This window comes from Panthera pardus, unplaced genomic scaffold (assembly GCF_024362965.1).
Source record: "Panthera pardus isolate Hobbes unplaced genomic scaffold, ASM2436296v1 HiC_scaffold_8, whole genome shotgun sequence".
Classification (NCBI taxonomy): Eukaryota; Metazoa; Chordata; class Mammalia; order Carnivora; family Felidae; genus Panthera; species Panthera pardus.
In genome coordinates this window covers 53,426,592-53,449,977 of record NW_026527013.1, presented here as the reverse complement: position 1 = coordinate 53,449,977, position 23,386 = coordinate 53,426,592, and the positions used below count along the sequence as shown (strand labels likewise).

General features: G+C 44.8%; 2 protein-coding genes across 3 annotated transcripts in view; one reads left to right on the top strand and one right to left on the bottom strand.

Annotated features, from left to right (window-relative positions):
• Positions 1 to 4,390: 4,390 nt before the first annotated feature.
• Positions 4,391 to 22,728, bottom strand: LOC128775462 (basic salivary proline-rich protein 1-like). Its single transcript, XM_053896720.1, has 5 exons — positions 22,619 to 22,728; positions 21,609 to 21,741; positions 17,041 to 17,787; positions 16,632 to 16,913; positions 4,391 to 4,531 (listed from the first exon to the last, which is right to left on the bottom strand). The coding sequence occupies exons 1-5, from the start codon at positions 22,726 to 22,728 to the stop codon at positions 4,391 to 4,393; spliced, it is 1,413 nt and encodes a 470-aa protein (XP_053752695.1).
• VGLL4 (vestigial like family member 4) overlaps positions 16,333 to 23,386 on the top strand; it is a 164,368-nt gene continuing 157,314 nt past the window's right edge. The window contains exon 1 of one of the 2 annotated variants that reach the window (XM_019428139.2): positions 16,333 to 16,637. The gene's annotated coding sequence lies outside the window, so the exon portion shown is untranslated. Of the gene's footprint in view, positions 16,638 to 17,602; positions 17,713 to 23,386 lie in introns of those variants that run through there. The other variant, XM_019428138.2, reaches the window with a different exon arrangement.

The following is a 23,386-nucleotide window of genomic DNA, read 5'->3' as shown; positions in this document are numbered from 1 at the left end:
GACTCTTGGTTTGGGCTCAGATTGTGATCCCCAGGGTCATGGGATTGAGCCTCTCCTTGTGGCTCTGTGCTGAGCATGGAGCCTGCTTGGGATCCTCTCTCTTCTCTCTCTGCCCCTCCCTTCTCTCTCTCTCTCTCTCTCTCTCTCTCTCTCTCTCTCTCAAAAATAAAGAAAGAAACTTAAAAAGTAAATAAAATGGCAAAATTTTAGAAATGGGGAATAGATTGGCGGTTGCCGAGGGTCTGGGATAGGGGGAGAGGGCACAGTGTGGGGGAGGTAAGTGTGGGGATAAAAGGATCCTCATGGTCATGGAAATATTCTGTGTCTTGACTGTGGAGGTGGATATGTGGATACCTACACATGATAAAATGGTAAAGAATTAAACACACACAAGTGAGTACAGGCAAAAAGTGGGGAGTGAATCAGAGTGGTGGACTGCATCAATGTCAATTTTCTGGTTACAATGTTGTACTGTATAATTTGCGTTGGAGAAAAACCAGCAAAGGCACATGAGATCTCTCTGTATTATTTATTACAATCACATAGGAATCCACAGTTATCACCACAGAAATTTTTAAAAGTGAAAAATCAAATAACACTAGGGACTTCAGACTTTAAGAGCTGTGAGGAACTGTTGAAGGATTTGAAGCAGGAGTGACGCATGGCTTCATTTAGCACCCATGCTCTGTCCAATGGCAGGATAATGTTATCCTGCTTTAAGTTGCAACTGTGACATTTAAAAAATTTTTTCTTAACATTTATTTTTTGAGAGACAGAGAGAGCATGAGCCGGGGAGGGGCAGAGAGATAGAGGGAGACACAGAATCCGCTCCAGGCTCTGAGCTGCCAGCACAGAGCCTGATGGGGGGCTCGAACTCACAAGCCGTGAGATCATGACCTGAGCCGAAGTCAGATGCTTAATCAACTGAGCCACCCAGGCGCCCCCAAAACTGTGACATTTTAATTTAAAATAAAATTTAAAAGACTTTTCTTTATTTTTAACCTGATGTGGTTTCCCAGTGTCCAGAAAGGCAACTGTAGGCCCAATATGCAAGCTCTGGTTCCTTCTGCAACAGACATAATAAGGATTTGTTCTTTCCTTCCTTCCTCAAGCATTTATTAAGCATCTGCTATGGGTCAGGCTCTGTGCCAGGCACATAGATTCAGCAATGAGTAAGACGGTCCTGCCTTTGAGACACCATGTTGTTAGACTCAGGGAGAAAAGTGGCTCCAACAAGAAAGGGATTTACAAAAAGAAAGAAAGAAAGAAAGAAAGAAAGAAAGAAAGAAAGAAAGAAAGAAAGAAAGAAAGGGAGGGAAGGAGGAAAGAAAGAAAGAAAGAAAGAAAGAAAGAAAGAAAGAAAGAAAGAAAGAAAGAAAGAAAGGAGGGAGGGAAGGAGGAAGGAAGGAAAGAAAGAAAGAAAGAAAGAAAGAAAGAAAGAAAGAAAAGGATTTATTTGAATATCGTGTGAACTGAAGCCAGGGGACAAAGGTCCAGGGACTGTGCAGTGGCCTCACAATGTCACCAACGTCCAGGCTGCTGCTATGTTTTTTTCTCTGTCATCCTTAGCATGCATCTCCCAGCCTCAAGCTTACCCATGGCTGCAAGCTGGGCAATGCAGCCTGGCTGGTATAAGCAGGAAGGGAGAGCAGCAGACTGCCTGTCAGCCCAATCATCAAGCACCCCCAAAGCCCATCAGCCTCTGTTTGCATCTCATTGACTACTCCTATTGGCAAGGGAGCTGGGAAATCCACGCTTTCTTGTTGGGACAAGGGGAAAATGGAAAATGGTAACTAGCCTTCTCAGGAACTAATTAGAGACAATACAGTGTGACAACCACCTGTGTGTGTAATAGAAATGTGACATAAAGGCTGCAGAGCCACACTTCCAGCCTTGAAGCAATCAGGGGAAGCTGCACAGAGGATGAGACTTTTTGAAGAAATGCCCAGTAGGGGGACCGCACTGCATGTACCGAGGCATCAGAGGGCCTGTCACGTTTAAGACGGAAAGTAGGGGCACATGGGTGGTTCAGTCGGTTGGGTGTCCAACTCTTGATTTCGGCTCCGGTCACGATCTCATGGTTTGTGAGATGGAGCCCCGCATTGGGCTCTGCACTGATAGCGTGGAGCCTGCTTGAGATTCTCTCTCTCTCTCTCTCTCTCTCTCTGTCTCTCTGTCTCTCTCTGTCTCTCTGTCTCTCTCTCTCTCAAAATAAATAAATAAACATTTTTTTTTTTTTTAAAGACAGAGAGTGAAGTCTGATGGTGCTAGAGCATAAGGTATTTTCAGGAGTGTTAGGAAAAGAGGCTAGGAAAGTAGCCTGGGACCAGAACAGGAAGAGCCGTGAATGTTGTGCTAAGGAAGTTTGGACTTGGTCCTATAAAGCAGTAGTTTTTAAACTTTAGCTTGTTTTGAGATCACCCAAGGGGCTTGTTGAAATACCGATTCCTGGGCCACACCACCAGAGTTTCAGCAGGAGTATGTCTGGGGTGCGGCCTGAGAATTTGCATTTACTTTTCTAACAAATCCCTGTTGATCAGGGGACCCAATGAACCACAGGTATAAACAACAGGAAATGGACAGTTTCTAAGTAGGGGAATGATGTGATCAGGTTTTTTGTTTCTTTGTTTTTTGTTGTTTTTTTTTTTTATTTTTTTTATTTTTTATTTTTTTTAATTTTTTTTTTTCAACGTTTTTTATTTATTTTTGGGACAGAGAGAGACAGAGCATGAACGGGGGAGGGGCAGAGAGAGAGGGAGACACAGAATCGGAAACAGGCTCCAGGCTCCGAGCCATCAGCCCAGAGCCTGACGCGGGGCTCGAACTCACGGACCGCGAGATCGTGACCTGGCTGAAGTCGGACGCTTAACCGACTGCGCCATCCAGACGCCCCTGTTTTTTGTTTTTTTAATGATCATCAGTGAAATTAACCTGGAATGAGTAATTTCCTGCAGAGTGTAAATCTCGCAGACACAACAACTCCCTATGAACACGGCCCTAAAAGGTAGGCAGATGTCCCTAGGGGCCTCACACTGCTCAGCACAGGTGCTTTTAAAAGCAAAGGGTAACATGTTGAGAGGATCTGAGCTACGTCTGTCTCTGGGACCAACTGGTATGAACTGGGGCAAATATTCCAATTTGAATGTCAGGACAACTATAACAACGAGTATCATTTATGATTGTTACACAATCATCTTGTTTAACACAACTGTCCTGAAAGATAGGTATTATTGTTCCGTTTTACAGGTAAGAAAATTAAGGCTCAGATTACAACTCGCTCACAATTCCAAGACTATTAAAGGATTCAGAACCAGAATTTCTTTTCTTTAACTCAAAGCTTATACTCCTTGACTACCTTGCCATGGGATTTCTGAAACTTAGGTTTGCAAATGTATTCTTGGGAATTGATGAGAATTTTGTATGAGAATTTTAAAAATTTAGTATTCTTGAGGTTAACCTTTAAAACATTGATATAAGCAAATATTGGGTTATTTGGAGGATCCTTCTAGCTGATTGAGCCCCTGCATTTGTGGTTACGTTTGCAATGGCATTATGGCCAAGTAGAATAATTTTAATGGTTCCAGCCAAAGAACCAAAGAACATCAGCAGTCTTCATTAGCAAATGGTGCACCCATAAAAAAAAAAAAAAAAAAAAGAGCAAATGACCTCAAGCTATATGAATGAAGTGCTCACAGTGGTTTGAATGGAGAAAAGAGGTAGAATTAAGTCATCAAGTGGCCCATGGTAGTAACAAAATGAGAACACATGAGCCCAGATCAGTCAGTTCCATTTTCACATTACTAACAGCCATTTAGTTTCATAAAACAGCACCATCTGTCATATTAGGTCAATGCTGTTAATTTCAGCATTGGTGATTTTGCGGCATTGCTTGTATTTACCTTGCTAATGTGTTTGTGTTCTCTAGTTGCTTAAGAACTAGCTCCAAGCCTCTAAGGAGTTTATGCTTGGTTTTATGGTGTACATATTTGAGTGACATGAGAGCAAAAATAATGCACATCAACTCTGGGTGTCCAGAATTTTTGTTCTTTATTGGGGTCTGCAAATTATTTAATATTAAGCCAGGGCTCTAGCTTACAGTGAACAGAAATGGTCTCTGGTAATATAAGCAGAAACGGAGTTTACCAAGTGGGGTATCGGGTGGCTGAAAACCAGGTGGGACAGACTCAGAACGTAGTAAAAGCCAAAGAGGGTGGGCAGGTCTTCCTTGAGACAGTGGGGCCAAAAGCACCTCTGACTCTCCCAGCAGTGGATTCACCACTTTGCCTGGGCACTACCATTCCAGGACTCGTGACATTGCCACCCACCAAGATCCCCCATGTTCCCCAGGAACATCCAGTTGGCTGAGCCTAGACCCCGCCCTGGCATCTGCTCACCTCCTGGCTGCCAGGGAGGGGCCACGGGGCACCCTTTGACTTCCGTAGTCCCAGCCAACGTAGATTTCCCCCAAATAGGAGGGACCTCTAGATGCTGGGGAGCCAAAACCTAGTCGATAGCCACAACCCACATTTTCCTATAAAAAAGAGAAAATGGGACCAATTCCAGGGATGTCAGCATTAACTAAGACGACCTCATGAACATCAACTGTAGAGCCCTGCCCACACGTTTGTGGTCACTGCTGAGCACTGTCCAGCGAGTCCCTCCATGATTAAAAGCAGTTCCGAAAGGCCCAGACTCCACCGTGGGTATTTCTGTTTCGTGGTTCTCACCACAGTGGGCAGATTAAAAGGGAGCCACGCAAGGTAACTTAACAAGCCTGAGAAACTTCCCCACGAAAAAAGGTGGGTTTTTTTTTCACTTATACCAGCTTCTTCTAACGTTATAAAAACCCGCTGATAAAAGGCTTCTGGCTCAGTTTCTGGAGTATTCAGAAAACAAAGTATTTATCATTGCAGGATTTTGAGGTTCCCATCCTCCTGAGCTAATCACACAACTGGTCGTGCTCTGAGCACCAGGGATGGGACGTGTTTGCTCAGGTCTCTCTGATGGCGCTTGCTAAAAATGCGTCCCCGGTGGGCACACTTCACATGTGGCTGCAATTAACTGTGAAGTAAACCTGCTATAAACTGGAAACACTGAGCATTCTATGCTCCATGTTGTGAAACTGTAACCCTTTCTTATTTTGGTTGCAAATACTCCACTTTGAAAGTGTTTCATTTTGGGGGTTGCACAGGAAGTTATTGCTTGCATGTTGCTTTCCTTGCAAAGATTTCTGCACTAGGAAATAGGTTTGTTTTTCTCCCTCCTTCTCCAGTTACATGAAGGTGTAGGGAAGAAACCAGTTACATGGCCGGCCAACCCCCCACCTCTCTGACCTCATCCTCTACCGCTCTTCTCTGTTCCCACCTACTCCAGCCACACCAGCCTCATGGCTGGTTTTGGAACATGCCAGGTACTTAACTCTTCTGCCTCTGGGCCTTTGCATTTGCTCTGCCCTCACCTGGCACCATCTTCCCCCACACAGACACATAGTTTGCTCCCTCACCTTCCCTCAGGTTTCTGCTCAAGTGCTCCTTTGTATAGAAGTCTCTCTGCTTCTAGTAACTCCAGGGCCTGACTTCCCTGGTACTTTCTCATTTACCCCACCTATCATTCTCTAGGGCAGGTGTACTTCTCTGTTTATGATCTTCTCCTACTAGAATGGCATCTTCATGAGGCACGGACTATTTGCGAACCACCAGTGTCCAGCACACACTAGACACTCAATAAACTACGCGTTGAATGAGTGAATGCACGTAATAGTAACAGCCATCATTTCATGGGTAATAAAATTACAATGATCTCTAAAGAAGGGTGAAGTTGTGCTATTGCAGTTAATGCTTTGAGTGTCAAGTGTAACGAGGGGCCCACACCTGTATGAGGAGGTGTTAGGATCAGAAGCCACTGGGTAAAGGGGAAATGCAACACTTAAATCTTTAGTCTTGACCCTTCCTTTGCAGCCCAGACTCACATACCCAGCTGCCTTTTTCAACATTTCCTTTTGGATGTTTCAAGGCAACTCATACTACATATGTCCAAAATGGGTCTCTTGAGATCTCCTGCCCCTAGTATAAATCTGCTCCTCCCCCAACTTCCCTTGTCAGTTAATAACCACCTTCCACCTTTGCTCAGGCCAAAAGCCAATGAGTCATCCTGGGGGCCTCACTTTCTTTCAACCCCTGTGTGTAACCCACCAGAAAAATTGCCAACTCTACCATGACAGAAATGGCCACTTGAACACCAAGGATCTATGTTCCTTTCCAGTAGTGTGGAACTGTTGACCGGAAGCGGCTGCCCACACGGGGACCACATTTCTTGGCTCCCCATCATTGGGGTGAGGCCATGTGACTGGTTCTCACCATTAGGATTATGTGGGAGTGATCTGTACGTAGGCCCCTGAAGAAGCATGTGTGCCCTCTCTGTGCTCTCTTTCTCCATCTGCTGGACTAAGAAGACCCTGCAAAGGATTCTGAGGTCCTAGGGCTACAGAGTCATAAGACTGAGAGATCCTGGATCCCTGAGTCACAACTTGCAGAACAGCCACTTGTTTTTCTAGAACACCGTTTGGACTTTGTGTAAAAAACCACTCAGCTTTTGGGGTCAAACGTTATAATAGCTGACATTGCCTTAACTGATACATCAACAAAATATATCTCAAATTTGTTCACCTGCCTTCCTCAATCTCGTTTCGTTTTGAAACACCATCCCCTTTCATCTGAAAGATTGTGAAAGTCTCCTAACTCATCTCCTTGTTTCTATCTCCCTGCCAGCTAGAGACTGTGTGTTTGTCCCCCTGCAGATTCACATGCTGAAACCTCATCCCCATGTGATCGTGTTAGGAGGTGGGGCTTCTAGGAAGGTGATGAAGTCATGACAGCAGAGTCCTCATGAATGGGTTTAGTGCGCTTATACAAGACCTCGGAGAACCCCCTTGCCCCTTCTACCATGTGAAGACACAGCAAAAAAACTGCCCACCTAGGAACCAGGAAGCTGGTATTCACCAGACACTGAATATATTGGACACCTTGATCTTGGACTTCCCAGCCTCCAGAACTGTGAGAAATAAAAGTTTGTTGTTTAAGCTCCCTCATCTATGGTATTTTTGTTATACAACCCAAAAGGACTATTCTCCACATAACCATCAGAGAGGTCTTTTTAGAACTCAAACTTGTATTACCCCTTTCCCTAAGCCCCCTCAAATGGCTTCCTTTTGCATTAGAATACATTCTGAACTCCTTGCTATAGCCTGTCTACTTTTAAGTTAACTTATGTGACTTAAATTATGCTTCCTGGCTAGTTGTCTCTCTTTCTGCCTTCTCCCCAACACCTCCCCATTAGAACATAAGCTCCTTCAGGGCAGGACCTTGTCTGTTTCAATGATAGCCACAGTTTTAATACCTAGAATGGTAAGTGGCAAACCAAAGGTGCTTACACAGAAGGAATGGAGGGAGTGAACAGCTTCCTGTTCTTTGGAAAGCTCCCACTCGGGAAGGGGAAAAAACACCCTTGTCCTTTTTTCCTTCTGTGCAGAAATCGCATCTATTTTGGACCCAAACCCATTTCCCCCACTGCCAATCAGCACTGGAAAGATTATGGTGCCTCTTCATATATGTAATTCAGAAGAATATTAAACTGTAAACATAATATAATGAAGACATAGTTTGCCCAAGATGACTATTTATTTATATATATCAAATTCTTTCAAAAATAGTTTTGTACATTGTGGTGTCCTAAATACAAACACAGTCTGCTTCCTGGGGATTTCAGCACTACATGCAGTAGAAGCACATTAGACTTTGAACTGGAGCCACTTTCATTGTATCTGTGACTGTTCTAAAGTATACAAGTACATTACAAAATATACATATATATAAGCAGGGTGCCTGGCTGAATCAGTCAGTAGACCGTACAACTCTTGATCTCGGGGTTGTGAGTTTGAGCCCCATGTTGACTGTCAAAATTACTTAAAAAATAAAAGCTTAAAGAAATATATACATTAAAATAGATAATATATAAATTATACATATAAATATATACAACATATAAATAAATACATATGTGTATATGCCCACCTAAGAATATTTATATTCTTATGTATATATTTATATATACACAAGCTCATAGAAACTCATCAGCTCAAGGAGGCTTGACTTGGATTTTAAAGCTGTCTTACGTAATCAACTCTAGGGTCAAACAGATGAATGAGGAAGTGGAAAAACAGCCACTAAGTAATTTTACTATTTTTAAAAGTACTTAATAATGCTTTAAAACAAATAACCCTGGATCTGTTTTGTTTTTTTTTTTTTTTTTCCAGTTAGGGCTTCTTTTTTTCTCCAGTTTTATGGTGGTATAATTGACACACAGCACTGTCTCCCATAATGACTTGACTTACACACACATATTGTGAAATAATTACCACAATATTTAGTTGACAGCCATCATCTCATATAGATACAAAAAAAAAAAGAAAGAGAAAAAAATGTTTTTTTCCCTGTTTTTCTTGTGATGAGAACTCTTAGGATTTACTACTGTCTTCACAACTTTTAAGTATATACCATACGACCGTGCTAGCAATGGTCATCAAGTCGTGCATCCCTAGTGCTTATCTTATGACTGGAAGTTTGCATCTTTTGGCCCCCTTACTCTGATCATTCCCCAATTCTGTCTCTGGCTATCACAAATCTGTTCTCTTTTTCTACGAGTTTGGTTTCTGTTTCTTTCTTTCTTTTTTTTATTGTTTTCCTTCCTTCCTTCCTTCCTAGTCCACATATAACTGAGATCACACAGTATTTGCCTATCAGTACTTGTCTTTTTTTTTTTTTTAATTTTTAAAATTTATTTTGAGAGAGGCAGAGACAGTGCAAGTTGGGGAAGGGCAGAGAGAGAGGAAGAGAGAGAATCCCAAGCAGGTTCCACACTGTCAGTGCAGAGCCCGATGCGGGACTCAAACTCACAAAACCATGAGATTGTGACCTGAGTTGAAACCAAGAGTCCGATGCTTAACCGACTGAACCACCCAGGCGCCCCTGTCAGTGCTTGTCTTATCAACACCTTTCTAAGTAGGAATGTATAGGAGAGGAGAGGAAGATGGTGGGACTGAGGTTTGAACTCTGGTTTGGCTGACGCTGGTATCTCAGCAATTATCATGTACCAAGTGTTTTTCCATCCTTTGACAAACAATGTCAAAAATGATGCTAGAACCTCAGTAAATTTCAGTTCCATATTGTAGCCCATAGGGGATGGCACACCAAGAGGAGATATTTCCCTTCAGAGGTGGAGTGTTGGTTTACAAGAGTAGATATAATAGTTTACCTAGAGAATCTTGAAAGGGTCTTTTCTGGGAGAACTTAGTGGTATCATTGAAAGGTTGTTGAATCAGAATCAGGACAGCTGGTTCGAATCCTGGCTCTGCACTACTGAGGCAAATGTTGTGTCCTCTCTGAGGCCCCATTGTTTCATCTGTAGAATGGGGTCACTAACATCTTCCTCACAGGATCAAATTGCACTAAATGGGAATGCTCAGCAACGTGGCTGGCATGTAGTTGTCATCCAGGAATGTTATCTCCTTCCTTCCTTGTTTACTTTCTCCCTGCCTATATATAGCACATGCTTGTAAGAGTTGAATGCAAAGGAAGAATTGGAGGCAAGAGAGACAAGTCAATCTTGGTTGGAAGAACTTCCCTCCTAGGTGGTGGTGTCCTCTGAGTGATTCTACACTCAGAGGAAAACCACACGCTCATTTCTTTTTTTTTTTAAGTTTATTTATTTATTTTGAGAGAGAGAGAGAGCACACAAGTTCGAGAGTGGGGGAGAGGCAAAGAGAGAGGCAGAGGGAGAGAGAGAATCCCAAGCAGGCTTTGCACCACCAGTGCATAGCCTGACGCGGGGCGTGAACTCACGGACCGCAAGATCATTCCCTCAGCCGAAATCAACAGTCAGACGCTTAACGGAATGAACCACCCAGGAGCCCCAACACATGCTTATTTCTGGTAAGTTCCCCAACTCTCAGACTCTCTCTGAGAGTTAGCTAGTTACCAGTGGTCAGACTCTCGACAACCTTGAATCCAGCATCTACAACATTCTTTTCTCAGGAAAATGGCTTTTATTTTCTCCTGCCCCAGCCCACTGGTTTGTCTCTAAGAAAGATGGCAAGCATCTATTGCCAAGATGAATTGTTTCTACAGTATTTGAAGGAAAATTCCTTGTGTGAGGATAATTCCAATCTTTGGATCAGTTAGACAGATATCATTCAGAGATCCGAAGTCTGAGCAGTTGTTCTGGCACAAATCTTGTGTTGCTTCAGGGTACTCATTCAGAACCATGCTGTGAAAAGAGCTGACATTCAGAAAAATGCTCACCACTGACTCCTTGACAGGTTTCAAATGGTACCTCCCTGAACCTTGGAACATTGCCCTCACTGAATTCCACAAGCAGTTTGAGGCTCGGGTTACTACACTCAAAATGGTCCCATCACTGGACTCCATCCAGTTGGGTGAAGGGTAAAATTCATGTTGGGTCATGGTGGTGGTGAGGGTCACTTCTGGGCTCGCAGGTGGTTGCAAGAAAAGAAAGAAAGGGAATTCACTGAGTGCTTATTTTGCGCCTGGCCCTGTTAGATGCTTTCATATGTATATCTGCCTAGAAATTCTGCAAATGTGTTAACCATTCGTAGCTCTGTTATTTACCACATTCTGATCCTGTGACCATAGCCCCAAAATCTGAGCAGTAGAGGACTTAGCAAGCCAGATCTTGGTTTGAATTCTTACTGCCTTCACTAGAGTGACAGCTCAGTGAGCAATGTTTGTTCACTGCTGTGTCCCCAGTGCCTGCATAGTAGGACCTCAATGCTTATTTGCAAAGTTGGGTTGCTTAGCCTTTTTAAACCTTTTGTTTTCTCAACAATCAAAGTAGGAAAAGTAAAACCTACATCATAGGATTGTTTAATTACACTTTTTATTTTGAGATAATTATAGATTTGCATGTAATTGTAAGAGGTAATACAGAGAGATCGTATGTATCCTTTCCCCAAGTGGTAACATCTTGCAAAACTACAATATAATATCACAACCAGAATATTGACCTTGATCAATCTATTGATCTTGTGGGATTTCCCTTCTAGGATTTTTACGTGAATTAAATGCAATTATATAGGCATAACGCTTAGCACAGAACATGCATATTGTAAACATTTAATCATGGTAGCTAATCTCTTCCTGGGAGACAATATGGTGTAGACCATGCTTCTCAAAGGGTGATGTGAATATGAATCATCTGAGGAGTTTGTTGAAATGCAGATTCTAATTCAGTAGGTCTGGTTGGGGTCTAAGAGTCTGCATTACCAGCAGGCTTCCAGGGGATGTCTGATGTGGAGTGACAAGCCAACCACGTGGACTCCATAATTAGGTTGCCAGGTTCCATTCTAGTTGCACTGTTATTATCTTTAAGGACTTGGACCAAGTTATTTAACATCTCTATGCTTCAGTTTCTTCATTTGCTTAAATATGGGGATATTTACAGCCCTTACCTCAAAAGGCTGTTGTGGGCAGATAATTGTCCTAAAAGCAATTAGAACAGTGTCCAGATCATAGCCAGTGCTCATTAAATGTTAGGTATCATTATTAACTTTATTTATTTATTTGTTTATTTTAATGTTTATTTATTTTTGAGAGAGAGAGAGAGAGAGTGCGAGCAGGGAAGGGGCAGAGAGAGAGAGAGAGAGGGAGAAACAGAATCTGAACAATCTGAGCTGTCAGCCAGAGCCCGATGTGGGGCTTGAACTCACGAACCGTGAGATCATGACTTGAGCTGAAGTCGGACACTCAAATGACTGACCCACCCAGGTGGCCCCAGGTATCATTATTACTTTAGATAATTTCTTATTCTGTATTCTTGCACTGAAATAAGATCATTTGAGTTTTCCACTGGTTACTTTGGCCTCTGGAAAAGTAGAAATTTACCTGTTCCCACTCTATGAGTAAAGGGAAGTTATGGCTAGAAGGGATTTTTAGAGCTCTTGTAGATCAGAAATGGCAAACATTCCATACACCAGTTCCCATTCCCTGTCCACAGCAGACATCACTAATCAATCTTGACACTCTTCTTTCATTAAACCTCAATTGTGGCTTCAGAGTCCTTCTCAAGAGAGGACTCCAGACAGAGCTGGTGCTCAAGATAACACCTGTTTGCCAAACCTGATCTGATCTAAGCTCTTCATAGATGTGGAGACTTAGACCCATATGTATAAAATGACTTTCACGGGCTCACACTGTCACCTAGAGAACACACACCTTCTGAACAAGAACGCAGGTCTTCTGTCTCCTCGGTGCTCTTCGTGGAACAATTTGGACCGAAGAGAAGAAAAGAACAGGAGAAATTCATGTGAGCACATTATAAGCAATGGGCCATGGGGTAGTAAAAGACATTCTTCCTCGTTAGGTTAATGCATCGAGAAGAAGAAGAATGAGTCTTTCTGCACTATGAGCATTTCAGATTAGCAGCCATTGTTGTTTCCCCAATTCCCCCTTGGAAGTATGACATGGGAGGACAAATTGGAAAATAAATTACTTATTGGTAATTTGGTGTGAAAAAACCCCATGTTTTTATAATACTGAGTAATTGGAGAGCCTTCACAAGTCATAAGGAACACATGGAAAACAAAGACCTTACTCTCATTTAAATGAACTCCTGAGGGTCTTTCAAAGTTGCATTGGTAAGAGACTTGGTGCTGCCTCCCCTCCACCTGCTAGCAGCTCTGTTATATACCCTGTAGTTCCCACTCTCCCTGCCCTATCCTTTCTCCTGCTGGACCATGCCTGACTTCACGGACTTTCATGGACCCTCATGGACAACGCACTTCAACATAGATTAGATTGATGCCATTTTTTTTTAAGTTTATTTATTTATTTAGAGACAGAGAGAGAGAGAGAGAGAGAGCAGGGTAGAGGCAGAGAGAGACGAAAAGAGAGATCCCAAGCAGGCTCTGCACTGTCAGCACGGAGCTGGATGGGGGGCTCAAACTCATGAACTGTAAGATCATGACCTGAGCTGAAACCAAGAGTTGGACACTTAACCAACTGAGCCACCCAGGCACCCCAGATTGATGCTGTTTCTATGGATTAGTAGAAAGAAGAATCAGATCGTCTCTGAACAATTTGAACTCTGAAGATACAAAGGAATTCCACTACCAGGGAAGCAAAAGCCAAAAGGACCTATACGGAGTCGAAGTGATAAGGAAGTTCCTTGGTGGAGGGGTGAGAAGGAATTAAACACAGGAGGCAGCACAGAGAAACAGAGGAAGACTGACCAATGACACTGTGGCTTGTTGAAGAAGCAGGATAATGGTCCATAGAGGTTCTTCTGGTTCTTGGCACTTTCTTTTCCTTTTAATTCTTTACTGTTTTAATATAATAATTTCAAACACATACAAGAGTAGACAGAATAGTATAACAACACTCTCCCCTGTACCCATCACTTGGCTCCAACCAAGATCAACTCAGGGCCGATTTTGTTTCTCCTCGATCTCCACTCACCCACACCTTTGATTATTTTCATTCTCTTTTTTTAAAAAATAAATTTCTAGGGGACATCTGGCTGGCTCAGTCGGTAGAGCATGAGACTCTTGATCTCGGGGTTGTGAGTTCAAGCCCCATGTTGGGCACAGAGCTTACTTAAAAAAAATAGATTTCTGGGGCGCCTGGGTGGCGCAGTCGGTTAAGCGTCCGACTTCAGCCAGGTCACGATCTCACGGTCCGTGAGTTCGAGCCCCGCGTCAGGCTCTGGGCTGATGGCTCAGAGCCTGGAGCCTGTTTCCGATTCTGTGTCTCCCTCTCTCTCTGCCCCTCCCCCGTTCATGCTCTGTCTCTCTCTGTCCCAAAAATAAAAAAAAAAAAAAAAAAAAAAAAACGTTGAAAAAAAAAGAAAAAAAAAAAATAGATTTCTGTAGTGTTTATAAAATCCTTGATTTGAAACACATTCTCATTTAGTGGTCAATGTACAACCTATCTTTCTTTTTCAGGTAGCAGCTCAGCAATTTTTGTTTTGTTTTTGTTTTTAGAAATTTGCTCAATTTGTTTTTCTTATAGCTCCTTTTTTTTTATTATGGTACAATACAGATAACAAATTTTACTATTTTAACCATTTTTAAATGTCTGGTGCAGTGGCATTCACATTGTTGTGCAATCATCATTTAAGTAGTTATTTTTCCTAGTGAACCTGTGTACCCACAGCCCAAAGGTAAGGAACCTGACAATAACCTCCATTGAGGCAATGGTTCGCTCCCACCCCTACCATCCAGTCTCTTCCCTAGGTAATTACCATTCTGAATCCTTGGATCATCATCCTCTTACTTCCTTTGTATTAGTTTTATCGCAGGTGTATATATTCCTACAATTATTTTTCATTTTATTTATAACATTACAAATAGGATATTATGCTGCATACGATCTTTTGGAACTTACTTTTTTTCACATAATATTGTCCAGATTTATCCCTATTGTTACAGGTCGGTGAAAGTCATTTGTTTAGGGTGTTAATATCCCATTATGTGAATATTGTATGTACCTGACATGTTCCAGGTCCAGTCCACCTATATCTTGACGGCACACCCCCTTTTTCTTAGGATATTGAGTGTGTCCTTCTTCTGTACAACTAAAACAGCCAGACTAAAACAACCATGCTTAGATGTTGCCAGAGGGAAGTCACACTAATGCTGATGTAAGGGAAGCAGTGAGATTAATTCGTGGAAAGGTCGAAGACTGGTCACATCCATGAGAAAAGGCCCTCTGTCCCCATGATTTATCTGCAGAGTAAGGTTTGCTCTGAGCAGTGATGGAAATTAAAGAGGCAGCTTTAGGACCTCCACACTGACCCCAAATGGAAATCATTTAGCAGCATACAAATGGCAGGATTGTCATAAAAATCAAATGAGATAATGATATGTGGGAACACTTTGTAAACCCCACAGCCATTTTATAAATGTGCAGTTGCATTATTATTGCTATCATCATTCATTTGCATTCATTCTCTGGGCAAATCATTTTTCTATCCCTGGATGTGAAGGTGGGTGTCTGTTTATAGGGTGCCACAGCAGGACTGGATTTAAGGTAGGAAGAGAGAAGGAGGGAGATGTGAATATTCATCAAATATTTGGCCTAGTCCTTGGTCCCTAGTCCTTGGATGTCCAAGGTAAGCATTATTATCTCTGTTTTACAGATGAGAAAATTGCACTTGATCACATGCCCAAAGTCCTGCAACTAACAGAGGTACAGTTTGGATTCAAATCCAGGTCTTTCCAAATCCAAAGCCCTCTTTCTGTCTTGCCACGCTTCCTGAAATCTGCCCAAGGAGCCCTCACTCTTTTCTCATGCCCTGCCCTAACTTGGCAGGGTGAAAACCTCCTCTTTATGATCTTTTCAGGTTTTTTCCCCCCTACTCTGAGACTACTGATGTACTAACATGGAGTCGAAGTAAAAGTATCCTTGGGAAGACTGGGAGCCTTCCCAGCTTAAATCTGTGAATTTTAATCTGGGAACTGGGAAACCTGGGGCAGCCATGCTTCTGAGACTGCCTTGTCACTTGGGCTGTCCATTTGCAGTGGTCCTGTGTGGCCTGGAGGAGAGTGTATTTCACAAGGGGCCATAAGCCCCAGGCTCTGGTACACCTTTATCTGCTTCAGGTAAAACATTTAATCTGGCAGTAGCAGAACCATTAATACCTGTCCTGCTTTCCAACAGGGACTCAGATCAAATGAGGAAATATGCTGTGAGGTAATAGATGGGAAAACAGTGTGAAAACTGCAGAGCAGCCCGTCTCCCCCATCATTAATGTCAGCTGGTATTTGTTTTTACTGTTATCTTTGCCTCTCAGCAGAGCCTTCTCCCAGAGAAAGCCCTATAGTAGGAGCTCCAAATAACGACTAAGGTTTGAAAACAGCCAGGAGGCGAGCAACATGAAGCCATTTAAAGCAAACCAGAGGAAGTCCAGTCTCTGGCTATTTATTTTATGAAGTTAGCGGCTGGATATGTTAAGCAAATGTTTTCTTAATTGTGGCAGTATGAGAAAACAATGGGGCAAGGGCTGCCGGGGACCGGAGTATTAGGCCTCCACCCCTCCTACCCCCCACCACCAAATCTCTAGAGAATGACAGGAAAAAATTAAAGACAGGGCTTTTCTTTTCGTGGTCACATGTCTACGCTGCTGCTGTAATAAGAACCTGCACCAATTAGAAATGTTTCACCTCCTCCCCTCTGCCCCTCCCCGGGCGCATTTCAGAACAGCCTGGGTTGTGGACTCCAGGAGTTTGCCAAACACAGCAAACACTGCTGTGTGAGCGGCTGGAGGGGGCTCTTTCCACCCCGACCTCCCTCCCTTCCTCCTCTGCTCCCTCCCTTCCACACTGTTTTCATTTACTAGGACTTCCTCCTCCGGGCGAGGGAGGGGGAGGAAAGACGCTGCCGAGCGCCTGGGGCGTGAGTGTGTGTGCGTGTGTGTGTGTGTGAAGTGGAGAGTGAGTGGAGGAGTGTAAAATGCTGTAATGGGAGGAAACCGAGCCGCGTCAGAGTGCCCCGGACTGCAGCGGCCGTTCTGATCGCAGTGGCACCTGAGTATACACTTCCCCAAGCAAGTGCGACCTGTACCTGCAGGTACGTGTGGCCGCCGGCCTGTCTGGGCAGTGTGGCTGGGGTGTGTGGGTAACGAGAAAGTGAGGCAGCGGTCCAGGTCCGCGTCCCGGGGACGGGAGTCCCCCGCGTGCGCTGAGGTCTCGCGGGCGAGCCGGGTGTGAGCGCCGACCTCCGGGCGCTGGAGAAGTCGTACACCCTTCCAAAGGCTGCCGCTGGAGGAAGGGGAAGCGTGAGGGTCTGAAACCGAGCACCGCGTAGGTGCTGCGGGTCTGGCTCAAATACTCTGGCACTTGCTGGCTGTGCGTGACGGGGAAGGGGCAGCAGACCCAGTGGGTGTGGAGTAAGGCTAGACCGTGGATGTCGGTGTCACGTGTACTGTGTGCACTGGGTGCGTGGGCCCACTGTGTGCGTGTGGGGAACGTGCCTGGCCCAGAGCAGCAGGCACCTGGGCGCCACGGAAGGTTCGTTGGTGCGTGTACACCGAAGGTGAGTTCCCACTGGCTGGGCCTTTCGGGGGTAGAGATATGCGTGAGATGCCGGGTCCTCGCGCCCTCGGGAACTGGCGCCTCCTCCGGGGGCCCAGCGCCGCTCCAGGCCTGCAGCAGGCGTCCCCTGCCCGAGCGCGTCGGCGCCCGCGGGGTAGGTGCGAGCGGCCGCGGGGCGTGCGGCGGGAGGGGGGAGGGGAAACAAGCCTCTCCCTGGCGCGCGGGGCCCCGCCCCCGCTTCCCAGCCGGCTCACCTGGGCTCGGCCGCCCACCTGCTCGGTAGGAGGGGCGTGTCCGGGGGGCGTGTTCTGGCGGGCCAGGCGGAGCCCGGCGGAGCGGGCCTGAGGGCGGGCGGGCGGCGCCTCATTCCAGGGATTCCTCGCGCTTCCGCGCTCGCGTCCGCCGCGGAGTCGGCCTGGCGCGCGCCGCCCGCGTGTGCGTGTGGGCGTGCAGCGGGGGAGTCGGTGCGGGAGCGCGGGCGCGAGCGCGCCTGTGCGTCGGCGCGCCCCCGGAGTGCGCCCCGCGCGCTCGGCGGTCCCGCCTCCACGCCCGCCCCCGCCCCCCACGGGGCCCGGCCGGCCCGAGGCGGGCGAGCCCAGAGCCGCCCGGCGGTGAGTGCGGGAGAACCGGGCCCTCGAGGGGCCGGCCTGCGGGGGGACTCCTGGGTGGGCTGACTTGGAGCTGCCCTGAGGGGGTCCTCCGGGAGGGAGGAGGCGGCTGGTTCTCGCGGGGCAACTTGAGGCTCCCGGTGGGGAGCCGAAGCTCCAGGGTTCTCAAAGGGAGGTCCGGCTCCTGGAGGGGTCCCGAGAGGAAGGCGTCCTGGGAATGCGAGGCACGGGGCCGGGAAGGGGGCCCGGAGCCCTGTAGACCCTTGGTCCTGGCCAGCGGCACCGGAGGGCTGGGTGTACGACTGCGGGAAGGGGCTGAGGATGGGCCGCTGGGATGGGTCTCGCTTTTCTCTTCCTATATTCCCTGCCCCTCCTCAAAACAAAACGGCACACTCTTCCAGCACCGAATGCAGGCCTCGCCGAAAAGCAAAGGTCTTTCCTTTTTTTTTTTTTTTTTCTTAAAGTCTTCTTTGATTCCTGACACTGAGACATTGAAATGTCTTAGGTTAGGATGACAGTGCTTGTTGGCGCTACTTAGTCTATGCATTTTATTGACATATATTCGTCTATTTAAGCTAGATAATTAAAAAAAAATCGGTTTCACTTTGATCATTGGTGTTGTATGTTTTTGCTGGTTGTATTTCCTTCTCGGTGGTTAATAAGAACCAGCAGCCCGGGGGCGGGGAGTGGAGGCTGCTCTTCTAGTTTTTATCAGCAGCTGGTTGCTCTCTCTGAAAGGTGCTGTCTCTCAGTTTGCAGATTTTACAAATCTGTTTCTAAACCCCAGCCTACCTTCACTATTTGTTTCCTCTGAACGTTCAAAGACAAAACTAAAATGATAGTTTTCCTATTAGTATTCAAAGGTTAGTTTTGCATGCCATTTTAACATACCACACTTTAACTCTTTGCTCTACCCCACCACCTTGAGATGTTCATTGTTTTTCCTCCTTGCTGCACAGCACTGTGAAGGGTAGCGTGTGTAGTTGAAGGAGCTTTAGGGTCAGTGCCTTAAGGCTGTACTGATGACGCGATCTTGGAACAAGTTTATTATCGTCTCTAAATCTTAATGCCTGAACTTTAATGGGTTTAGAGATACTTTAGAAGTTTGTTGTATACTCAAGACACGATTTTGTGTTTGTTTTCTTCTGTGTGTTTCCTCTTACATCTGGCTGAAAATCATCTCCCCCATGGTTGAAATGATGTAAACCTCTCAAATTGTTATTTAATTTTGGCAGAATATTAATCCCAGGCTGATTTCCCCTGCCACTGGTTTTGTCACACTCTGGGCAGCTTGCTTTTTGCTTTCCATTTGGAAGGGGAATGCAAACTAATTTTTATGTTGACCAAAACACAGTACAATTAAGATAATTCTGTTATAAATAACCATGGACTACATTCCCAAACTGTGAATGTTGTAGTGAAAACAGCTCTTGCTTGTTTCTGGAGACATGACTTTAAGTCCAGTCTGTGTCACCTACGTCACCTAAGTTTGTGACCAGAAAAAGTTACCTCTACTTAACCTTTGTATTTGATTCTCCTCTGTAAGAGGGTAATAGTATCTGATCCAATACATCACAGAGGTTCAGGAATTACAGGAAATAATATGCCTTGAAAAGTAGTTGGTATTATGTTATTTACAAAAGTCTTTGAGGATTTCAGAGAGCTTCTTAACCACAGTGGTTGCCACTTCCCCCAGCTGATTTAGAACTGTGAGTTTACCTGACTAGTTCACTTACAGACTTGATCATTGTGAAACCAAAACTTTTACTTTCAGATGTTCTGTTTTATGAGTTCTGTAATGGGAAATTCCTTTTAACTGCTTATGGAGTCAGCCTTGTTGCCAGCCTCTGATGGTTGCCAGAACAAATCCAGAGGAAGATTTTACTTTGTGTCTTTTCTAGGTTCCTTCCTGGATAGTTTTGCTGTGCCGCTTCTAGTTTGCCTTATTAAAATGATAAGTAAAAGGGACACCTGGGTGGCTCAGTCGGTTAAGCATCCAACTTCGGCTCAGGTCATGATCTCACAGTTCGGGAGCTCGGCCTGTGTCAGGCTCTGTGCTGACAGCTCAGAGCCTGGAGCCTGCTTTAGGGTTCTGTGTTTCCCTCTTTCTCTGCCCCTCCCCCACTCATGCTCTCTTTCTCTTGAAAATAAACGTGGAAAAAAATTAATAAAATGATTTTGACTCACACATATTACATTAAGAAATACAAATAACATTAAAAAATTATTCTTAATGTTTATTTTTTGAGAGAGAGAGAGTGCGTGTGCACAAGCGGGAGAGGGACAGAGAGGGAGACACCGAATCTGAAGCAGGCTCCAGGCTCTGAGGTGTCAGCACAGAGCCATATGTGGGACTGGAACCCACAAACCACAAGATCATGACCTGAGCGGAAGTCGAAAGCTTAACCCACTGAGCCACCCAGGCACCCCACAAATAACATTTTTAATGAATGGAAATGTACACCTTAATTAACTGCTCTTTGAGAGCAGGGACAGCCATGTGGGGACAAGCACTGCACCAGATCTGGGTTCTGCAGTTGGTTCTTTTGTGTGATTCCGAGCTAAGCCACTTAGTCTCTCCATGTCTCTTTTTGCTCTTCTGCAAAAGGCCAGAATCACACCTGCATTCCTGCCTCATAATGACCTCAGATGTTCATTTATGACAGCTCACATAAGACAGTGGCTGCAAAAGCACGTGGAAGAAAGCCTCTGAGTAAGACTGGTGATGAAAACAGCCAGATACACAAGCAGCTGACTTCAGCTCAGGTCATGATCTCACAGCTTGTGTGCTAATAGCTCAGAGCCTGCTTGTGATTCTGTGTCTCCCTCTTTCTCTGCCTCTCCTCCCCACCCCCCCCTTCAAAAATACATAAACATTAAAACAAATAAGTAAAATAGCCATCTTAAAAGTTGTTTTGCACCTTTGAGTATGACTTAATAAAACAATAAGAGTTGTAAATTCAGGAGGTAAAAGTCACATACATTGGGAAATAGTTAATGTGACTAAAATTATGACAGTGTGGCAATCTTAACATGTCAAGTCTGGATTTTGGCGTATGTTAGTTAGATAAGCTGTTGCAGAACCTGGTGAAAGGAAGTTTTTTTTTTGTGTGTTAAGTTTGTGCAAGTTGTGTTAACTGAAGCTCATTTGTGATTGTTTTAGGGATCCCATCTAAAGGTAATGACGTTGATATGTGAGATCCTAATAGACAAGAAAAGGGAATGAATGCTGCCAACAGTCACAGCCATTTAGAATATGTCCATGTTAAAATGACGATACCAACAACAACTGCTTAGCAGTTGGGATTGCCGGGGTGCCTGGGTGGCTCAGTTGGTTGAGCTGGTTGAGTATCTGGACTCTAGGTTTCAGCTCAGGTCATGAGCCTTGTGTTGGGCTCAGCACTGTCAGTGAGGAGCCTGCTTGGGATTCTCTCTCTTTTCCTCTTTGTCTGCCCCTGCGCACTCTCTCACTCTCTCTCAAAGTAAATAAATAAACTTTGAAAGAAAGAAAGAAAGAAATTGGACCGCCAAATTTTGATAGTATGAATTGCCAAGGTAGGAAAGGCGGAGTGTAAGTAGGAGGTGCTGAAACCAGAAAAATTCTTGCTACCTGGGATGCAGTATGACAGTTCCTTTGCAAAGGAGGAGAATCTTATGGAATATACTCTGTCTCATACCTCAGGTCCAATAACCAGATACAGCCCATCCTCGAATTTGCGAGTTCATCTACTCAGTAAAAGTTATTTGTAACCTCAAATTCGAACTTGGAGCACTGTCTCTGTCATCCATGCACATGCACAGAGTGGTGAAAAATTTGAGTCTCCCCAAGTGTGCATCCTCAGGTGAGGTCAAACAAGGCAAGACTCTGACTTGTTTCAGCTCTCATACTGTACTCTTACTTGTGGTCTCTTTTGTGCCCCATGTTTCTCATTTGGAGGCTTTCTGTTGGTGTTTTTGCTGCTTCTAATGGCCCCCAAGCATAGTGCTGAAGTGCTGTCCAGGGTTCCCAAGAGCCAGAAGGCTATGATGTGCCTTCAGGAAAAATGTGTGGAAAATGTGTGCATTAGATAAGCTTCCTTCAGGCATGAATTGTAGTGCTGTTGGCCATGAACTCAATGTTTATGAATCGATAATAGATCTCAAATAAGATGTCTTTAAACAGAAACACTCATGAAACAAGATATGTATTGATCAATTGACAGAAATGTAACCAGCGGCTTGAAGGAACCTAACTGTGTACTTCCCCTAGGAGCAGTGGTTCATATTCACGAGTTCAGTGTTACTGGACACCTTAGCGAGTGTGACTAGTGTGAATAATGAGAAAGCATGTTTACTGATGCTGGTAACTAGAGTGCTTCCTAACGACAGAATGTGTCATGGGTTAGAAGGCTCTATCTAGGCTTTAATAGGCTGAGTTGAGATTTTGGACCAGTGTATATAGTTAGACCTGGGTGTTATGGAAAATTTGCCATTTTGGACTTTGATGCAAATTCACGTTTCTCATTCTTGGGTGTCCTCTCGTTCTGAGAGGACAGGCACCTGAGGGCTTGTGAATAGGAAATTCTAAGTATCCAAATAAGAGAAACGGCAAGAACAAGCATATCCAGAGTAAACTAAAAATGATGACGCGTTTCCCTTATTTCATATGCAGTGCTATAGAAGGCTGAGGACTTGGGAATGAAGAGACAGATTCACAAGAGCCTAAACATGAGAAAGAAAAGGATAGTTCTGTTTTATTTGACAGCAGTGTCGAAAAATGGTGGGAATTGGTCATCTAAACGAAATGTCCACACTTGAATTTTCTTATCTTTTCCTTAGACAACAGTGGTGTTAATATGGGCCCACCATACAGTTTCTAGGGGACCCTTGAGAGAGATGCGTGAACTTCAGCCAGCAGTGAGAATTTTACCCCAGCATCAGGCAGCCTCGCATAAAAGGAAATATGCTGTAACCTAAGTTTAGTTTTGCAGCATCAGGCTTATGTAGCTGGCCCTCAGCGGGCACATGGTCAGCTTTCATACTGCCTGTGCATGGCTGACATTGATACCAAACTGTAGAACAGGAACTGAGGATCTAGTTACTGCACAGTAGCAGTGTTTGTTAGCTTGTGTTGCTGGGTCATCAGGATGACTGAATAGCACATCCCTAGCACACCACACCCCTGGGGGAGGGCTAGATAAGGAGGTCCATAGAGTCAAGACTTGGGTCATTTTAGTATTGGAAGACCAGAGGTGGTTGAGTCGAGCGTTCATTTGGGAGTTTCCCTCCAGAGTGGTACCTTTTATTCCACCTAAGCTGGCTGGGATTTTGTTCCCCTGGGAAACGATCAGAGGTGGTGATGAGCAGTAGGCAGGGCCGAATTGATGGCGCGCACCTGGGATTACTTAATTCCAACATCTCACAAATCCTACTTTGGAGGATGAGAGATGGACGGCTGCCCAACCTACAGACTGTCTCCTTTCACAGGAGGGGCATGATGTCATTCATTATGGGAAGGGTACAGAACTGTCCCAACTTAGCAAGTTTTATAGCTTTCTAGGACACTGGAAGGACTGCCACCAGCTGACTCTTATTCTGGGGGTTATGCTTGAGGTCGGCAAGCACCTGAAAGCAGCCTAACTAGGGATTTTATGCACATATATTTTCAATTCTTTGGAAGTGGGCATAGAGCATGTAA